The sequence below is a fragment of the Episyrphus balteatus genome, chromosome 3 (assembly GCF_945859705.1).
Source record: "Episyrphus balteatus chromosome 3, idEpiBalt1.1, whole genome shotgun sequence".
In the NCBI taxonomy this organism is placed as follows: Eukaryota; Metazoa; Arthropoda; class Insecta; order Diptera; family Syrphidae; genus Episyrphus; species Episyrphus balteatus.
The window spans coordinates 14286853-14308368 of NC_079136.1; the positions used below are offsets into that span (position 1 = coordinate 14286853).

Sequence of the window (21516 nt, forward strand, 5' to 3'; positions counted from 1 at the left end):
CACAAAAAAAAAAAATAAAAGCAATAATACTGTTCACAATCCACTAACTTTAACCTTGCTTATATAACTTGATGGAGAATTAATTGGTTTCCTATATACCGCAGAGTAACCCAAAACAAGTCATTATTGATAACGAAATTTGCTCATAGCTTCTTCAATCCTTTTTTTTTTTTGTTTTTTTTTTCGACCCAAATATTCAGTGGAGAGGACATAATTATTATTAAGCAAGCCACGTGCCATTCCACAACATAATCAACATACATTGGTTTTAGTATGTTTGTATATTGTTTTATGGTCCTTGTAGATATTGTTTTGTAATATGCCTTTAGTCCCTGGGAAGGATAATTTCTCTTGTTTATTCGTTGAAATTTTACCGATATAGCACCTCATTTGCCTTTTGTATTTCATGTGAATTAATTTTGAGAAAAAAAAATGTATTCCGGTTTTTTTGTATTTTTGAAGAAATAATAATTCCGAGATGGTGTTTTCGAAGGATTTTCACAATAATTATGTCCTTGTTTTGGTCTGAATCAACAAATAACGATGCTAATGTTATATAAGTAATGATTAAGGTGAACAGCGTTACTGTTTTTGAACACATGCTGGTGATAAAATTACCGGAGAAATCCTTAAGAACCATATAACAATTTATTCGTGGTCAATATTGACTTATTTCTTTTTTTTTATTTATTTTAAAATTATATCAAAAACACGTTTTATGATGGTCACCATAAAAAAAAACAACCAACAACTAAACTTCCATTAATATTGTTTGTTGATTTCACATCCCTGAAATTGAAATAACTTTTTATTTTGCAAAAAAAAACGTGTGTTTCTCCTTGTTTTTAAAATAATATTTTATTGAAGGATTATAATGAAAAATATTGGATACTGATACTGACTCGTGAATTTTTATTTCCATTTTTGTATTTTCATTTACAAAATTATGAATAATATTAATTATTATTTTTATTTACTTTAATGGATCTCTATACGATACAGGACAGGATGTTCAAGTTCACTCTGCGTATTATAATTTTTTATTATGGCGGATTTAACGTATACGTATACCGTAAAAAAAAGGACTTTTACTAATTATACTCTGGAATATGCTAATTACTTCTGAAATTCGAAATGACTCTGAAAGTTTTTTACGCTTATGCACAACGAACATTGGGCTGATGATGATGAGGTTTCACGTAACATCAATATTAGTGTCATCCCCTTACCGCTGCTATATACGTTGTTGGATGGAATCCACTAAAGATCCAATTATCCTGATAAATTTAAATCACTGACTTTCACCTTTATATTTCTTTATGCCATCATCATAGGTATTTTATAGTTTAAATTAAGTAGAGTGTACAGGGATGTATATGTATGAAAGTCTGTGCTCTTTTTTCAATGTGACAGAAAAAAATAGGCAACGAAAATGAAAATTACATTTTCCATTTAATATTGTTTACGTGTGATGTTGGAGAAATTGTCGTAAAGGCCTACACTTTATACTTTACTTTCTACTATATTTAACTGAATGATAAGCACACAGGGCCGGTTTTAGGGGGGGGGGGCAGTCAGGGCCGTCGCCCAGGGGCGCAAGAATTGAGGGGCGCCAAAGGCGCCCCGAACTTTTCCAAAAGTACTATAAATAATGAAGTATTTCCAATCGATGTTTTATTTATTTTTACTTTCTCAAAGGCGCCCCAATTTTTTCTATTTTACTTTTTCAACAGCGCGCTAGTATTTTTTGTCCTAAACTTTTTAAAGAATGAAGGCGCCCCTCAATTTTGGGATAATTTGTTTGGCTTCCGGAAGGACAATGGTGTCCAAAATCTTCTTTCATCTTTGAAGAACAAGGCGCCCCAATTTCTTTTGAAAAACTAAAGCAATCCCAATATTCCTGCAACCAATTTAATTTTTGCAAAGGCGCTCCCATATATAAATCACTAAATCATACCTGGTAATATCTGGACTGAAATAATGAATAAAGAAACAGAAGGGAGACGGACAGAATCCCGAAATTTAAAATTAAGAAAGCCCAAAATTCAGAAAACCCTTAATCCGAAAACTCAAAAACCCGAAAACCCAAAATCCCGAAAACCCAAAATCCCGTAAACCCAAAATCCTGAAAACCCAGAATCCCAAAATCCTGAAAACCCAAAATCCATAAAAAAAATCAGAGTTTCTCGGGTTTTCATTTTACATCGAACAACTCAGAGCTTTACGTTTGCTTACAATTTTGGTGGGCGCTGTTTTTCTCCATGATAGTACTATAGATTTTATATACAAAGACGTAGTTAAAAAAGTTTTTGAAAAAATATTGTTCAAATAAAACCAACTGTACCTACTCTTTAAATTTGTTTAAACAAAAGTCAGAGATAAAGGTAAACTTGTTAATTGAGCCTAAAAAACATGAATATTTAATTTTTTTTAAGTTAAGCTTATGTACCTTAATAAACTGCACATTGTTATATAAATGCATTAATAAGTATATGAGAGGTAAGACATAATCTGCTATTGCTTTTTTTCGTGATTTTAAAAAATTGTTTTAAAATGAATTTTTTTTTAGAGGCGCCACTTACAATCTTGCTTAGGGGCGCTGGTAGTGCTTAAACCGGCACTGTAAGCACACGTACCTAACAACATTCATTTTATAATGAGAAAAGTAGAAAAGTTACGGAAAGTGTTTTGGTTGTGTTGTTCTTTTTCTGCGTAATTATTATAGATATAGATATAGATAGGGACCTTCATTTTTTGTTCACCTTTAACGGCAATATGTTGAAACGAAACTTAAATATATAACGTCAACATAAACAATTATGTTCTAAGTTTTCCTCAGTGTTAACTGTCATATAAAAGATAATGTTAAAAACAATTCGAAGATCTGCCAATATTGACGGACTTTGAATTCAAAGACTAAATTGATTTTTTGTAAAAAAATGTGCCAATCTCTTCCCTTGTGAACAAGGCCTATAAGTGAATTAAAAATAAACGCTTTTTCACGCTCTTCAATAATTGTAAAGCAAATTATTACTTAGAACTTAAAAGAAAATAGAAGTAATTAAAAGATCTATATTTTTTTGTGTTTACCGCATGCAACTATAAATTTTACTAAAAAAGGTTATAAGAGCTTCATTGTATAAGTTTAGCGAACTTAAGTTGAAAAATTCAAATGTATTAGGTAAACATAGGTAGAGGAAGTGTGGGCAAGACCGCCTATGGTTTTCGTACTTTGTTGTATGAAAAAAAATTGGCAACACTTGCAATATAAAACAGGTGCCATTTGGCAATATCGATCACGTCTGTAAGTTTTAGCAATTTCGGTTAAGAATCCGAAGAGTTACGGCAAATTTTGTGATTTTTCATCAAATTCTAATCGTTCATGTGAAAACTCAGTTGTATTTTTGACACTGAAATAATTAAAATTTTTAATTTTTCCTTTTTTTTAAAATAGAAATATTAAAAAGTATTTTCTGCGAAAGAAAGAGTCATAAAGATAAATAAAAAAAAAATAATACAGAAAATCAAATATGATATGACTGGGGCAAGACCGCCCATGGGCGAAATTGGATGCTCTGGTAGCTTAAACAAAGTGAAAAAAGAAGTTCACCGTTAAATCTTCCAAAAAGTTAAGCAACAAACGCCAAACAAAACTGTAATTGATGATTCTGATTAAGAGGACCAAAAAGCTTGAACTAATGAAAATATAGCATAATTGTGTTATTATCACAAATAGGTTGCATTTAAAACAATAGAAACGGTCTTTCAACAAAATTTGATAGGGCGGTCTTACCCCCATGACAAGACGGTTTTTTGTTTGATGTTTTTTCAAAACGTATTATCTTTAGTTCAGTATTTTTTATTTTTTTTTTATAATAATGAGAGTTTCTGCAAAAATATTAAACTTAATGAATAAAAACTTTATTCTATTTAAAAGATGTTTTTTATTGGTTTTTAAGACAGTCAAACACTAAGTGGACGGTCTTGCCCCCACTTCCCCTATTTCCTACAAAAAATTTTTTTTCTTAAACAGATTGTTTCAAAATATTAACAAGAGGTCCAAAATAAGGACTGCACAATCACAGGTGTCTCAATATATAAAAATACACTGGTCAACAAAATTGCACATTTTTTCTGTTTTATGAATTTTCTTAGGTAACTGTTTTTTTTTTTTATTAATTTGGCATCGCTGATTTCAAATCTGCCCACATTTTTTTTCTAACATCTCTCGTTTGGGTGATACAGGTACTAGGAAAATGCTAAAAAAAAGTGGCAAATAATCGATTATTGAGATTATATAATGTTAATATCTCGAACACGGAAGCTGTTAGGAAAATTTTGATTTTCGGTTCAAGCTCAGCACATTCAAAGCTTATAGAAAAGTTTTCTTTTGTTTCTGTTACAAGACCACTGTAAGTTTAAAACCACGATAGCTTAAAAAGTAGTTAAATTCAATTATTGAGGTTGACAATCTGATAATTTTGATTTCGGGTCCGAGTTCAGCAAATCTAAGATCTCATAAAAAAATACCAATTTTTCATAGATAGGAATGTTTTTTTCATTGCATTGTTTTGATTCCTAATAATAATGGATATGAAAACCTTCATGCAAAATTTGGTTCCTCTAGGTACTATAACTTTTAAGGGTTTTTCGGTAGTAAGTTTGCAACTGTTATAATAATATGGGTTGATAGATGAAAAACTGGTAGAACTTTTTTCAGAGACTTCAGATTGTCTTGATTTTAGATTTTTTGGCATCAGCATTAAAAAATACCTAGAAGACATGTATCATATGTGTATATAATACCATTGTCTATTACCTATTGCTAATTTTGAAAATCTCCTTTCGCGCTTTGACCTTGAAAATCGCGACTCGCGGACATTAGATTTTTCTAGACTTTTGAGGTATGTTATAGAATGCCAAAACGAAGATATTGAGCAAAAAAAATTCTATTAGCATTCATTCCGAGATTTACCAAATTTTTCACCTTATTTTACTGTATTATTGTTTTGTTCCTCAATTATTGTAAGCTTAAAAGCACTGTAGCTTAAAAATTAGCAAAGATTCTATAATTGAGATTTTACATAGGGAATATTTCAAAAACGTGATTTTATTTAACATATTTTTTACTTCGGATTCAAGCATAGCAAAACCAAAACTTTTATAAGACTATTGTTTTGTTTCTAAAACAATACCTCTGTAAGCTAAAATCCACTGTAGCAGAAAATTGATTATTGGGATTTTACATATAACAGAAATAGGTATACCTCAAAAACACAAGCTGATAAAAACGTTCTGTTTTCGGATTCGAGCTGAACACACAGAAATATATTGTTTTATTGATGAAACGAAACTACTGTAGCTTAAAACGTAGCAATGAATCGATTATTGAGATATTATAAAGGGAATATCTGGAGAATGTGAGCTGATAGAAAATTTTTGACTTTGGATTCGAACTCAGCAATCCAAAAACCTTCATCATAAAGTTCATCAAACTTTATAAAACAAAACCCTTTTGTTACCCAGTGTTATAGAAAAACATAAAAAATCAGTACAAACAAGGGCTTACTTCACATCTGCTGCCTAACAAATTTAGATCCAATTATTAATTTTTTCGAGAGAGATTACAAATAAACAAAAAGACACACACTTGAATACCAAGAGCCATCATCACTATCACAGTCAAAATTTTTGATTTGTCAAAGTTTTTGCAATCGTGACCAAACCTAGAAAAAATCAACAAAAAAAACGCAATTTAAACATTTCATTAAAAACGTTCCTGAAATGTTTTTTTGTCTCCTTTAAATATTGTATTTAGGTACCTTAATTTAACATTGGATATTTCCTCGGGATTATTTGGCTGAGTGGCGAAATAATGGATACTTTTTTTCTACCTACATACATCAAGTAATAGAAATTTATCGATTTCAAAAGTTAAACAACACTTACATTCCATAAAAAGTATGTGTATGCACTGTACGTCCTATGTGCATCACAATACCAGGTTGCTAAGCACTTTGTTTGTATTTTAAAACTCGTGCCAAAGTTTCATAGAATTGTGTGTAGGTACCTTTCTATGTTCTTGTTTTCCCATATTTTCGCTTTTAAAATTTCCGTCGTGTCGTGCAACCCGGGTAAACGATAATTTTAAGGGCTTTATTCCAAGAACTTATTTTCAACATCTTTGAAGAGTTTATAAAGAGATAGATCTTTTATCTATAAAACTTAAAATATGAAGCTCTTTAAAATATTTAATTCGCAGGAAACGAATAGATTTTTTGAAGTGAAAACTTCTTTAGTATCGTAGTGATTTGAAACGAAAACGCGACACGACTTCAACTTGTTATAACTTTTTTGTTTTAATAGATAGATGAATGAAATTTGCACTGTAGATAGGTAATTAAATAAACTATAATTGTACAAAATTTGATATGTTATATTAATACAGTCAAATAAGGAGAAAAAAGGGGTAAATCTCGGAATGAATGTTAGTAGACATTTTTTTTGCTCAATATCTTCCTTTTGCCATTCTATAACATATCTCAAAAGTCTAGAAAAATCTCATGTCCGCTTGTCGCGATTTCAAGGTCAAATCGCGAAATGGAGATTTTCAAAATTAGCAAAAATAGGCTATGGTATTATATACACATATGATACATGATTTCAAGGTATTTTTTAATGCTGATTCCAAAAAATCTAAAATCAAGACAATCTGACGTCTCTGGAAAAAGTTATACCTGTTTTTCATCTGTCAACTCATATTATTATAACAGTTGCAAACTTACTGCCGAAAATCCCTTAAAAGTTATGGTAGATGAACCAAATTTTGCATGAAGATTTTAGAATCCATCATTATTAAAAATGAAAACAATCCATTACAAAAAATATATATACCTACGAAATAATGGTATCTTTTGATGGAGGGGCAAATTTTAGGATATGCACTAAAGAAGATTCTTGTTCATCTTAGGAATAAGTGCTAATAGGCTAATTTTTTCATTTTAATCTTTGTTTGGATATTCTTTAACTACCCTCAAAAATCTAAAAAAAATCTCATGTCCGCAAGTCCTAATTTTCTTGGTTTGAAAATAAGGTGCAGATTTTAAAAAATTGGAAAACTACACTTCAGATATTTGTGTCAGATCAACATGAATAAGGTGCATTACTTTTCAGGGATGGTCAGGTTGACTTGTTTGTGAGTTTTGTTGGAATTAGTGTTAAAAAATACCTTTAAATCATGTCGCTTATGTTGGTATACATATAAAAATTTAAACTTTTCTTATTAATTTTTTAAAATCTGCACCTTATTTTTAAACCAAGAAAATTAGGACTTGCGGACATGAGATTTTTTTTAGATTTTTGAGGGTAGTTAAAGAATATCCAAACAAAGATTAAAATGAAAAAATTAGCCTATTAGCACTTATTCCTAAGATGAACAAGAATCTTCTTTGTGCATATCCTAAAATTTGCCCCTCCATCAAAAAATACCATTATTTCGTAGGTATATATATTTTTTTTAATGGATTGTTTTGATTTGTAATAATGATGGATTCTAAAATCTTCATGCAAAATTTGGTTCATCTACCATAACTTTTAAGGGATTTTCGGCAGTAAGTTTGCAACTGTTATAATAATATGAGTTGACAGATGAAAAACAGGTATAACTTTTTCCAGAGACGTCAGATTGTCTTGATTTTAGATTTTTTGGAATCAGCATTAAAAAATACCTTGAAATCATGTATCATATGTGTATATAATACCATAGCCTATTTTTGCTAATTTTGAAAATCTCCATTTCGCGATTTGACCTTGAAATCGCGACAAGCGGACATGAGATTTTTCTAGACTTTTGAGATATGTTATAGAATGGCAAAAGGAAGATATTGAGCAAAAAAAATGTCTACTAACATTCATTCCGAGGTTAAACCCTTATTTGACTGGATTATATAAAAAGTGAAATAAGCTTTCAGATGATATATTATCATAGGTTGTCATTTAAAAAAATAGATTTAATGGGAGAAAACTAATTGATTTGTGTACTTTTTTGATGAAAAAATTGATTAGGTTCAAAAAATTCTAGCTCTTTTTGTAGATGTTGTATAGACATGGTCGATATAAATATTTTGAGCTGAAACAATAAGCTTTTGTGTGATATAAAATTTACTATACCTAGGTGGGTGGATTTAAAGGTGATAGAATAAAAAAAGGTAGACTTTTTCGATTAATATATAAAATATATTTTTACAACAAATCTTTTAATTAATCAGTGAAGTAACAACGAAATATCTTTTTATCTGAATTTAGAAATTTCTCACTAATTCCATGTTCATTCATTTACTTAACCAAATCATGATCTAATCAATATTTACTAATTAACAAGAAAAGGTGGTTTTTATTTTTTTTTTTTTCAGAATGTCAATTCAATTTTTTTCTCAGAATGTCAATTCAGGACATGGTTCAATGCACATCACAATAAAAATACAGTTATTCTTGTGAAACCTTAGACCGTCCCCATTCCCCAAAGACAAGAAGTGCACACGGCTTATTCGATTAGAATCCATTTATTATTCATCATAATAGGTACCTATACAACATTCTGTTCGAAGGGCATTCAAATGAAAACACAAAGCTAACCGAAAGGACTGCTAAACAGGATGTACCATCTCTCTCTTCAACATGAGCTTTTCCTTTCTTGTTATGGTTTCGAGTGATTAAACATGATAACAATACTTCTTCATGTGAGGAGAGAGGACGAGGAATGGTTTTGGGTTCTAGTCTTCGTGGTATGTACATTTGCTGATTGTTCTGTTGGTTTTAGGAAATTGGTTTTCATTTCTTCGTTTTTTTTTTTTTTTTTGACAATAGCAGACATTGTTAGATTTGCTGAAATGAGATATAAATTCCTTTGTGTTACATTAAGATATCAAATTCTGTATGGAGGTAAGGTATACCTATTCTATTGGTCTAAGTAATTTCTTCTTGAAACAATTTTGCCAAAAATAACAGAGTTTTGTGTACCTTTATTTAAGAAATCAAATAAGAAAAGGGATATGGAGAAGGTTAATTAAGTCGAAATAAGGCCAGAAGGAGAATGATTTTGATGTTGTTAGAAGAGTTGGTAAAAATTATCAGAGTTAATTTTTTTTTTCGAGTATCAATAGCCAACATTTAGGTACCAATTTTATTTTTGGATGAATATGAATTCTCGGAATTTCTGCAACCGGGAGAAATAACCTTAACTAAAACTAACAAAAGGAATGAAACAGACGAAATGTAGTAGAGTTTAGTAGTTCTGGAACTAGTTCCTGAAAATATATATAAACTCATGAATACATTTGTACTGGTGCCATTTTCATCCGAAATTTACAAACAATAGTAGCAATCCTAATATTGTGCATTAGGCTTTGAATATACATCAGCTTGTGTGCATTAACTAGAAAGTGGATATACTTCTTGGAACTATTATTTATGTTAGGAAGAAACCAAGATGGATAATAATTTAATAACTTTGTAGAAATAATCTACGATAATAATAATAGGAGGAAGCATTTGATTGTTTATATCCATAATACTCGTAGGTTTATTTTTAATCCTATTAAAGTTAGACAAAAAGTTTTTTAGCATAAGAAATATTCACGTTAAAATTTTAAACATTGTATGTTAAGGGTTCGTTTGAAGCTTTATATTTACTGGTTTAGAATAGGCACAATTATAAATATTTTATTTGATGTTTTAACACCATTTTAGCATCGTAAAATTAAAAATAATATTAAAAAAAAATATAAAATATTCAAAATTTATCTTTAAAAAATCATATTTTTTTGAAAAAATGTTAATGAATTTTCTTGAAAATTTGTTGTATAAATCGATTAATGATATCTCTGGAATGGCATAGCAATTTTTTTTTTAATGAGAAATTCTAAGAACTAAATATTCTTAGAATCGAAAACCGGGTTTACAATAACAATTTTCGAAAAAAAACAAAATTAAAATCAATCTAGATTAAATTGTTTTAGTATTTTACTACATCATTTAAAATTTTCTGCCATTAATGTATCTCTTTAAATTGTAGTTTAAAACTTTTATAGAAATAAAAGATGATCTTAACAAATTGCAGAAGAACTTAAAATTATGAAATACCATTAAAATCGAAATATATTTAAATTATTTTAATTAATGGGTGCTTCATCGCTTTAATTTTAAATTCGTTGGTATTGATCACAACACAATGCAATTATTTTTTTCTTTAAAAGTTCTCAAGTTACCTCTTGGATATATTTATTTGGAAAGATAAATCGATATTATTTCATTTTGTTCGTTTATAGTGTTGCTGTCTGAGAAATATTTAATTAAAGTCTCTCATTTCATTCCTCGGATTTTATTAAAGAGTGATGTTCCAAGTATTCGTTTATCCAAAGGGTTCAAGTCAAAATATTTAAAAATAAAGGATTCAAGTTTTGTTCTCTCAAAGTAAATTTTAATGTTGAATGTTGATGCTAAAAAACGTGTTTTATAACTATGTTAACACTATTTTATAGGCTTCAGTGGTCCACTTAAAAAGTTCATTCGCGAGGAAGACGTTAGTATTATTAGATTTTTTTTATTAAAGATTCTAAAAATTTCAAAAGGGATCGTTCCACAAATACAACTTTGTTTCTAAATTTAAATCCAGCATAACATTTGATAATTTTGCGTTATTGTTTTTATTAAAAAAAAATATTAATTCCACATTTAACCCTACATACATATATTGTTAATTTATAGTAAAATACAAATTTGAAATTCCAATAATTGAGATTTTTAATGCTCTCTATGGGACGAGACCTTTATAACTAAATGGTCACTCTGGCGTATGTGTAACATTATTATGAAAAGATTTTTGTTGGCAAAGAATTATGACGTGTCTTTTGATAAACAAATAATGGAATCTGTTGACATTTATGAACATAAACATTATGTAGTGGTCAGTCAAAATCTTGCATTATAAAATGCGGGTATTGTATTGTGGTCTTTTCAGGGTAGATGCACTTTAAAAAAAACGAAGACGTAAGTAAATTGATTACTGAATATGTTTTAAATTAAGTTTTCATTAAAATCAACAAATTTTATTATAGTGGAGTAACTAATGCTCAAAAAATGACAATATTAGGGAACCCGGCCGGACAGCTCGGATTTTGATGATCTTCTTTTTCAAACTTCTGTAATTAAAAAACTTTAAAGTCTATCGATTAAAAATTGCCGCTGTTGCCGTTTTTATTTTTTAAATTTAATTGAGGATTTTTGTAAACAAAAATGTTTTTTTTTTTTCAAAAATTTTGCTTAAATTTCATAAATTTATCAAAGCCAAAAGATTGTCTAGGCAATTAAAAGAAAACAACTTTATAGCAGTGAAGGACAATCTTCGATCCTTTAGGCGATAAATGCAATTTTTTCACAAATTGACTTCAAACACAAAAAAAAATATTTGAACACAACGGCAATACCGACAATATTTAAATATACATTTTTAAAAAGCTAGAAACTTATTCATATTTGTAAAAATAAAATTAAGTAAATTGAGTGAAGGGATTTTGAAAAAATGGTAATTAAACTCAGATTTTGAAAAAAAAAAAAAATGATTGAAAAAATTTTAACATGTTCTTTTTAAAACTTTTTTCAAATGTTTTTTTTTCAAATGTTTTTGACCGCAAAGTATTTCATTTTCGGAGAACTTTTTTAATAGAAGTTTAAAAAAAAAATTAACAAATTTTTTTTAAAGTTCAACATTTAAATATAAAGTTAGTTTTTATTCATTCAATAGCCCTTATTGTTGAAAGTTAAAAAGCAAAAGTTTAAAGTTCTTATTTTGTCAAAGTCTTTCAGAAAATCAGTTATTTCAGTGGAAAAATTCAATTTTTATCAAAAAAATTACATGAAATTGAAGTAATTTTTAATTTTTTTTTTTAACCTTTTCAGCTTCGGAATTCAACTGATAATATTTGTGGCCTAAACATTTTTTGAAATAAATTCATATTTTACTACGAAAAAGTTTAAGAAAAAGTCATTTAAAAATTTTTAATAACATATTTTTTTCCAAAATTCTGAATTGAGGACCATTTTTTCAAAAACTCTTGATTAAATTTAGTGGATTTAAATTTAACAGATTGAAATGAGATTCTGGCTTTTTAAAAACGTGTATGTAGATATTATAGGTGTTACCGTTGGTTGTGATGAAAATATTTTTTTTTTTTTGTGTTTGAAGTCAGTTTGTGAGAAAATTGCATTTTTCGCCTAAACGTTGAAAGATTGTCTTATACTCCCATATATATTTTTTTTTCTCTTAAATTGCCTAGAGAATCTTTTGGTATCATTTATTTTATTATATTTTAGCAAAAAAAAAATGGTTTTGTTCAAAAAAATTTAATTTTAATTTTAAAAAACAGTACGCCATTTTTTAACATATATAGACTTTAAAGTATTTTTAATTCACGACGTTTGAAAAAAAAATCATCAAAATCAGCTTTCGGATCACGGCACACGATTACGATCATACGTTAACGTTATTACTATTTCTGTTTTTTTTTTTGTTTTAGTTACATACTCCACTATATCAATTCCTTTCTTACTTACTAGTCAAAATTCAGTTATAGTATACATTTAATATATAGGAGATTGATACATATCTATTATATGTATATATTAAAGTTTGGTTTTGTGTACGTTCGCTAACCGGCCACACCGACTGACCTATTTTCTTAATTTTTTTTTAAATCAAAGAGGCATAAGAGGAAAAGGTTTAAGGCAAAAAAAATTTAAGATTTTATGGGGTAAATAGGGGTAACAAGACATTGAAAAAAGAGGCTATTTTCTAAACGGTAAGTCGTAAAGAGTTGACTTTTTTTTTTTAATGATAGACAAATTTATTCAATAGTTAAAAAAGGTATTGAAAAAATTCAAAAAAATTTCAAAACCAAGTTGTGAAGGTTTTTTTGCAGTCATAGACCTTCGACAAAAGACTAATTACAGGTACGCAAAATTTTGCACAGAAATTTGAGTTACACCATGAGAAAGATATTAAAAAAAAAAAAAATTAGGGGTCTAAGACGGATTTTTTTCATAGGCCCTGTATTTTGAAATAAAAATTTTTGAAAAACAACCTAATTTTTAGGTACATTTTTTAGTAGTCTTTTATTTTTTTGGAATTTTTAAAAGTCTGCAAAAAATCTCAAATTTATAGAAAATATAGGTTTTAATCATGCGCATGCATGAGTATTTTGCATAGGCCACTTTTGCTAAAAATTTAAAAGTTAACATTTTTAAACTCATTTTATGAACTTTTCAAGTTTTGATCATCTTTTTCATTTGAAAATTAACTAATTACAGAATCGAAAATGAGAAATAAATACAAGAAATGGCGGAACGAAGTCCGCCGGGTCAGCTAGTATCTATATAATTTTAGCTTTAAGAACTTCTGATATTAAAATGCTGATGACACTTTATGACATTTTAGAAAAATATTTCTTGTGACAACTTAAAAAGCAAATTTTTTTGTATGACGTGTACAAACTTATTAAGAATATTATTTATTGTATAGGCAAGTGGTGGTAAGAAAAGAAATACTTAAAAATGATTGGCCTTAAAGTGTTTTTAAGCCAATGGAATTTCAGTTTTTGAGTTATGAAAGCGTTCCGGGAAAACTGTTTTGGGTACATAACATGAAATAAAAAAAATTCTGAAAACATTTCTTTTTTCATACCAAACGAAATATAATTCTAAATGCCTATTACTTTAATTGATTATGTGAAATAAGTATAAATAAACTTTCAACTTCCATGATTTTGGTACTTAAATCCCTCGACTTTTAGTCTTTCAATATAATAAAAATAGCTTGAATTAATTCTATATTCAAATTTTTTATACGAACTAAACCTCACATGTTGGTCACTAAAGTTAAACATTGGTTTCCGTCTCTATGAATATACTAAGCCATATATTTTTTAACAACTTACATTAACAATGTTATGCAGCTGGATTTGCTAACTAAAACAAATATAACTGCAGCTAAATTATGAACAAACAAGCAAATTGCATATAATTTTGTTACTTTCGTTGCTTTTAAATGTAAATTGAAAACTTATATTCGAACTTTTCTTAATGTAGGAGTCCTTTTTTCCCATGAAGTATTGCCTCAAAAAAAAGTTTATTATATTTTTTGACGATGATCAGGTTACTGTACACAACCCAAATGTTATAAACTTGCATAGCTATTTCAAAACATTCTGAATACATTTCAGTTTTTACTTTGCAACAAAATTTTTCATATTTGGTAACAGACCAATATAATTATGCTTTGCCTTTTAACTGCACTCAAAATACTTAAATAGAATAACAGGTAAAAAATGGGTAGTAAAACCCTTTTCTAACAATTTTAAATATAACCTGTTATTTTTATTTTTTACTGTGCCTGAGGTATAACAAAATTAAATCAGATTTTTTCTATATTTAGACACAGAATAAAGTAAGAGTAAACAGCTTGACCCTTATCCATAATTTGGTTTATGTTTCAAAGAATTACCGACCATTTTTCCTATCGACATAATGGTTTTCGCTCAGGTTTCAAAGGCACACATTCATCCCTTAATTGCATTATAGGTACCTACCTATATAAATTTTTTAAAATAAAAACCCCACTTAACATCAGCACCCCCACTTACTCTCTTCTCCGCCAATTCAGATAAATATCTCACTAAAGTAAACACTGTTCACATTGTTAACTAAACAATTCAACAAAAAAAACCTCCTGATGGGTCGTGGTTTATCAATCAATTTCTGTATAATATCTACCAATCTCCAGCAACAGCATAACCAACCCCCATCATCGCCACCACTTGACCTTAATTCCCCGTAAAATATATAATAATAAACAAAATCGATTCCAAAATAAAAAAAAAATTAAAGAATACAAAACAAAAACAAAAAAAAGCTAAAAATTTCTGAAGAACATCAAAGACTGACACTTTACAAAACACTGTCATTAGTGTTTGTAGCCTGTTAGCACCAACTAACGGTCTCCACTACAGAGTCAATAAGAAAATGATTGCTTTCTCGAATGACTGACAGCCCAATCCTTTGTAGATACCTTTCTCTCTTTTAACTTTGTATAAAGTAAAAAAATGTGTGTTCTCCTACACAAACTTCTCTATACTCTTGCCTTACTTACACACTCTGATCGATATTCCAACAATGATTGACGAACGTCCTTCAAGTTAAGGAGTTTTTTTTTTCTTCTTTCTTGGAAATATTACAAACAGGGTGGAATAAAAGTTTTGAAATTACTTTTTAATACTTTAAGGGTCAATTTTTCAATAGTCAGATAAACCTCAGATAGAGCTTATTCCTAGGAATAAAAGTTTTTTTTATATTGACATTTATTCTTCTGATAGTCTAACTGACGATTGAAAAATCAGGGCTAAATTTACTTTCGAAAAAAATAAAGAATAAAAAAACTTTTAATTCACTTGCGATGGAAAATGACAAAAATTATATCCCAAGTGTAAGTTCTCGTGCGCATAATATTCCTTTTGAGAGGGATATACTAGCTAGGTAAGCTTTTTTCCCTATGAATTATTCAATATTTTTATTTTCTGGAAACACGAGTGAAAAAAAAACCTTTTAAGTTTGTGGGAATGAAATTAATTGGGTGTCCTGTTTACACATAATTTATATTATCTTAAATGAAAATCTGGGCTAGATTAGCAATATGGTCATTTAACACCCATTTAATGTGGTTTTAGTATAGAATTTTAATTAGTTTAAGGCTTCTTTGTATATAATTAAATTATCCAGAAAAATAAAATAAAATTGTCGTTTTTTTTTTTAACATAGTAAGGACAAAAATAAACGTTGGAACATAAATAGAATTGGTTCTCACAAACATAATTTTTTAAATTCTCGGATTAACAGCGTTTTTTAAACAAAGAAAGTACTTTTGTACTCACCCAGAACGTTTCGCATCAAGTTTCATTAAGCGTGGTCACCGGTAGCAAGCATTTGCTACCCAATTGTGAATTCTATTTCTTTCATATTACATAAAAATTATTCCAAATACATTTCATGATGAAATTGTTTTTTGCGTGTGACATACATTTTTTTATGCCATCTATCAATTCCAAAAAAACATGTTTAAATACCGAGAAACGCGTCAGATTATCATAGAAAAAGAGGTTGTCTGTAAAGCCGGTTTACGGACGATGATTTTACGTGATAACGTCGTCAGAAAACAGGTTGTGTGGTTTTGTTTAAAATAAGTCAATTGAAGGGTTTACTTTTTTCAAACAATCATAATTTACAAGAAAAAGAAAAAAAAACAAAGAAAAATACCTTTTTTATTTTCTCATTATATTAATTTTTTTATTTAAAAAGTTTACAAAAAAAATTATGCAATTTAAAAGAAAAGTATTTCTTCTTTTATTTTAAAATTTTTACAATTCCCAAAAAGTATAAAAATAATTTATTGAAAACAATCATTTTCATCAAAAAAAGAAAAAAAAAACATGAATTTTTATCTTCTCACGTCATTCCATTTTTTTCCCTAACAACCTATAAAAAATTTTATACCATCTGAAAGCTTATTGTCTTAGCTCAAAATATATATATCGATGAGACATCTACAAGAGCTACAATTTTTTGAACTCGATCAAATTTCATTAAAAAAAGCAAAAAAAAACATTTTTGTTTATGTTCTCAGGCTATGGAATCAATTTTTTTGTTTGACAACCTATAAAAAATATATACCAAGTGAAAGCTTATTATTTCACCTTTCATATGACGTATCAATCTCATTTCAAAGATGCCTACAAGAGAAGTTAGAATTTTTAAAAGTCAACCATGTCGAATTTCCAGACTGAGATTACGGTACTTCCCACACTGGTGGCTGTTCGGGGGGCAACAGATCTCTACTGGTGTTTTGAGGTTTTTCGCAAGTTTCTTGATTAAACATTGTGTAGCTTGTAGTTAGTCTACCGTTATGTGTGATATACCAAATGAAAGGTAATTGTATCAGCATGCTAATAAAAGTTTAATAAAATTTCTATCTGCTCTTGATCAAAAGTTATAATCTGTTGAATTCTAAAATTTTATTTTACGGTTATCTCAAAATTGTGTTTACATTGCAGAAAAAAAGATAAAAATAAAAAACGATGAAAATCGGTTAAAAACTGTTAAAAAACGTGTTTTTTTTAACTTGTTTCTTCCGTTATTCAGTCAAAACTAACTAAACAATTCCAAGTTTTTGCACATGTATGCATAAAACCATCTACATGTCCTATAAGTTTGAGATTTTTTGAACGCTCAAAAAAAAAAGCTAAAAATTAAAAATTACCCAAAAATACCCCTAAAAAACAGGACGCCTAATTTTTTTCCCTCATCTTTCACCTGGCATCTTTAGAATTGTCAAAAAAAAAATGTCCGTTACTCAAAATCATCATTTTGTCATAGCCCCAACATGTGTATTACGTTCAAACAAAACGTTATAGCTTAGTTTCAAAATTTTTTAGAATTTTTTCTTAAATTCAGTTATTCTTAAATTGATCTCATCTACCTTTAGCAAAAAAAATCAATTCTCTACGACTTCGTGGTTAGATTTTAGTCCAAATTTCATCTTTCCGTTTTACCCCTGTTCAAAATCAATACAGTTTGTTCATCCAAACTTAAAAAAACTTTTTTTTTCTTAGATTATTTTTTCTAGAGAAATTTTTTAAAATTTTAGTTTTAATTAAACAAAAAATGTAGCTATATGCACCAAATATTTTCGTATTCATGTTATTTTAGTTTTATTTTTTTTTTGTGTAACGATTCATTTCAATTTATTTTGTCTGTATAAATAAAATCTCCTTCGTAATGAATTAATTGCACAACAATAATTATCCCATATAACCTCGTTTGCTTACCTTCAATTTCTGAAATTTCCCTTCAGACTCCTTATCGCCACTATTCTTATCTGGATGGAATTGCAAAGCAAGAATTTTAAATTCAGCTTGAATCTGCTCAACCTGAAAAAAAAAAAAAATAAACAAGAAAAAAAGAATATTAATTATAATCTATGATACACAACACAAACAACTTTTATATAATCCAACAACAACCAAAATCTTCAAAAGGGTTTTTTTTTTATTAACAAGAAATTTCAGTCTAAATTGCAATCAAAGGGATTTTTAATTTGCATATAATTAATTATGTTGAAATTTCTTTAGGTTTATTTAGATACGCTTTGGGATGGGTCTAAAATGAGTTTATTTTTTTTTCCCCCTTCAAGCATAAAGAAAAAGACAACACTGTATACCTACTTAATTTAAATTTAAGGACTCCTTAAAAAATAAAACCACCTTAAGCGATTTACCAAGATAATTATTCGAGCCTTTTTTTAACAAAAAAAAAAAAAAAATATAAAGAAAAAAATAATATGTAAATTAAATATAAAGCTCTCTTAAAAAAAATAGAAACATATCATCAGAAAATGTACATACTTTTATTTAAAACACCTTTTATCTGTGAAAGGCTTGTTTTCCAGGAAGTATTGATATAGAAAAAAAAACAAATCAAAAAATTAAATCAAGTCTTGAGACCTACCTCAAAGTGAACAATTTTTATTGGACACCAAATAGAACCCGAATTTTTTCCATTTCCAGAGATTAACGAATTTAAAACCCGAAAGGACCTTTCAAAAGAAATCCAAAGAATCTATTTTATTTTGTTTGACAATAAAAGAGAAATCCCAATTCCCATCTCCAAATTGGATCTCTAAAGGAAGCATCAAACTTTCCTTTTTAATAACAGAAATACAAAATAATCCCTTCATGAGGAGGATGGAGAGGATATATTATATCTATTATATAGGGAAAGGAAAAAGGAAACCCATGACCATTATCAGTTTTTTTTTTTCTCAAGAAATTTCTCACACCTATTCTCCTACTTTTATCCTTGCCGCATCCTGAACAACAATAACAAGACGACAGATGATGGTTGTTCTATGAAAAATAATCTTGGATGTTGGAAAAAAATTCCTTCGGAAATAATCATTTATCAGAAGGGTGGGAGTGATGTTGTTTTCCTTTGTTGTTTTCAATAAGGATATATCCAACAACAACTTAAACAGCTAGAAAAAAAAATCAAAAAAACAAATTTTTATTTTTTCAACTGTTTACAACGAAATTGAAGAACGAAAATTTTCTATTAAAGTTTCTTTGTTAAAAGAAGAAGAGAAATGAGTCTGACACGCCAATTGATATATCTTGGCCAAAAGTTTTTGTGGTCATCATCTCAGAGCATCCCACAATTGAGAGACAGTGAGTGGGAGTTCTATCTAGAAAATATGTATGTTGTTGATATTTTGAGACCACAAGTTAATGGATACACTGGTCAACAAAATTTAACTTTTTTTTTGCCACAAGAACCAAAATATACTTTTCTAGTAGATTTTAGGGTGCTGAATCCGAATCTGAAGTCAGAAAAATTTGATTGGCCTTCGATTTTGAAATATTACCGTTAGAAAATGCCAAAAAACGTAATTTTGGCTGTTTTCGAGGTTCTGTTTTTATGTGGGGTAATTCATTATAAATAAATTTGTAACGGTTATTATAAGAACAGATATTCTTCTTTCAAAAACTTTTTAAATTTTCCCGATATCTCTTTTATTGCTCGAGATATCTTAAGTTTTCATTTAATAAGTCAAAGAGAAACTAAACTTAATTTAAAGTTTAAGTCACTGGTCACAGAATTTTTGCCACAAGAACCAAAATATACTTTTCTGAAGGTTTTCGAGTTGCTGAACTCGAATCCAGAATCAGAAAAATTCTATTAGCCTTCGTTCTTAAAATATTACCGTTATAAAATGCAAAAAAGGGTTTTTTTTATAACGGTTATATTTCAAGAACGGAGGCTAATAGAATTTTTCTGATTGTGGATTCGAGTTCAGCAACCCAAAAACCTTCAGAAAAGTATATTTTGATTCTTGTGGCAAAAAAAGTGTAATTTGGTTGGCCAGTGTTGTTTCTGATCCAAAGACCGCTACTTAAATTTTAAATATCTCGGGAAATAAAAAAGATATCGGAAAGATTTAAACATTTTTTGAAAGAATAAAACTAGCTCTTATAGGCACCGTTACAAATTTATTCACTATTAATTACTCCACATAAAAACATAACCTCGAAAACAGCCAAAATTACGTTTTTTGACATTTTCTAACGGTAATATTTCAAAAACGAAGGCCAATCAAATTTTTCTGACTTTAGTTCCGGATTCAGCGCCCTAAAAACTACTAGAAAAGTATATTTTGGTTCTTGTGGCAAAAACCTTGTTGACCAGTGATAGTTGATGATGATGACGGGCATGATTTTGATGAAAATTTCCCTAAGTAAACTAATATTGGTCAACACAATGAGGCAATTTCAAAAGCCAACACACTCACTCGCATATCCTTCGAGGTCGAAGGAAATCCGGGAGTGGATGAATTTTGATGATGATGATGATTATTATGGTGGGTTTTGGTTGTGTTTTGTTGGTTATGTTTTGTAATAAGCCAAGGAGATAGAAACTAATTATTTTTAAGGAACCGCATCACGAACTATATGTATATACACAAAAGAGGAATTTTGAGATTTTGAACTAAATTGATTTAAGAGATCAAAAGATGGAAAGGCCTCAAGGGATTCAGTTGTTTCCGAAAGAAAGTTAAAATTTTTGAATGATCTCTGCCAAAGTTGAAACTTTGAACAGGATTAACAATGTTATTTTGGTAAAGCTTTTGAAGGAACAACTTTTGGTAATTATTAGCAACTTTTACCGAATCATTTAAAAAATGTATAATTTTTTTTTTCACAATACCAATGTTTCTTATATAGAATGTGGTAAAAATCTTACTTTTACCTAATTTTTAGCAATTGTATGAAATTTTATTTAGTGGCTTTTGAAGCAGTCCGATATTATGTTGACCTTTGAAATATTCTTTGCTTAGGTAAAATAATATTAATATAACAAGTAGGCGGCAATTTTTTGTGAACAAGAGCATGTGTGAGCATTGTATAAACATCCGAATATTAAAATTGTTTTCATATCCAATATTAAGAGATGCAAAAATGAGATATTTAATTTTTTCTGGATTATTTTTTTTTTTGTATCTTTGTTTGACTTAATAATCACAAAAAACAACAAGAAATTCTAATACAAATTCTTAAGTAAACAAATTAATGAATTATGTGGGTAGGCACACATAGAATTTTTTTTTTGGATTGAAGTTTTACGTATGTTTATTATTGTTATCCAAATAAAAAAGGCGTGTTATTATTTATTAATGTGCTTAGTTAATTAGGTAAGTAAGGTGAAGATAGCCTGATGTACAACAGTACATAATGAGTTCATAAGGCTTAAATCAATATTAATTAATTAAAAATGTGTGGAAGGTGGATATGAGTATGAGGTTGGAAAATTCTGTAGAAGTAAATACACTAGCCCAAAAAATTAAGGGAACAAAAAAAAATCGTG

At 28.6% G+C, this 21516-nt stretch overlaps 1 protein-coding gene across 1 annotated transcript in view; it reads right to left on the reverse strand.

Annotated features, from left to right (window-relative positions):
• LOC129915635 (J domain-containing protein) overlaps positions 1-21516 on the reverse strand; it is a 76139-nt gene that overhangs the window by 21576 nt on the left and 33047 nt on the right. The window contains exon 2 of the mRNA XM_055995267.1: positions 17928-18029. Coding sequence (XP_055851242.1) covers positions 17928-18029 — 102 coding nt within the window. The remainder of the gene's footprint in view (positions 1-17927; positions 18030-21516) is intronic.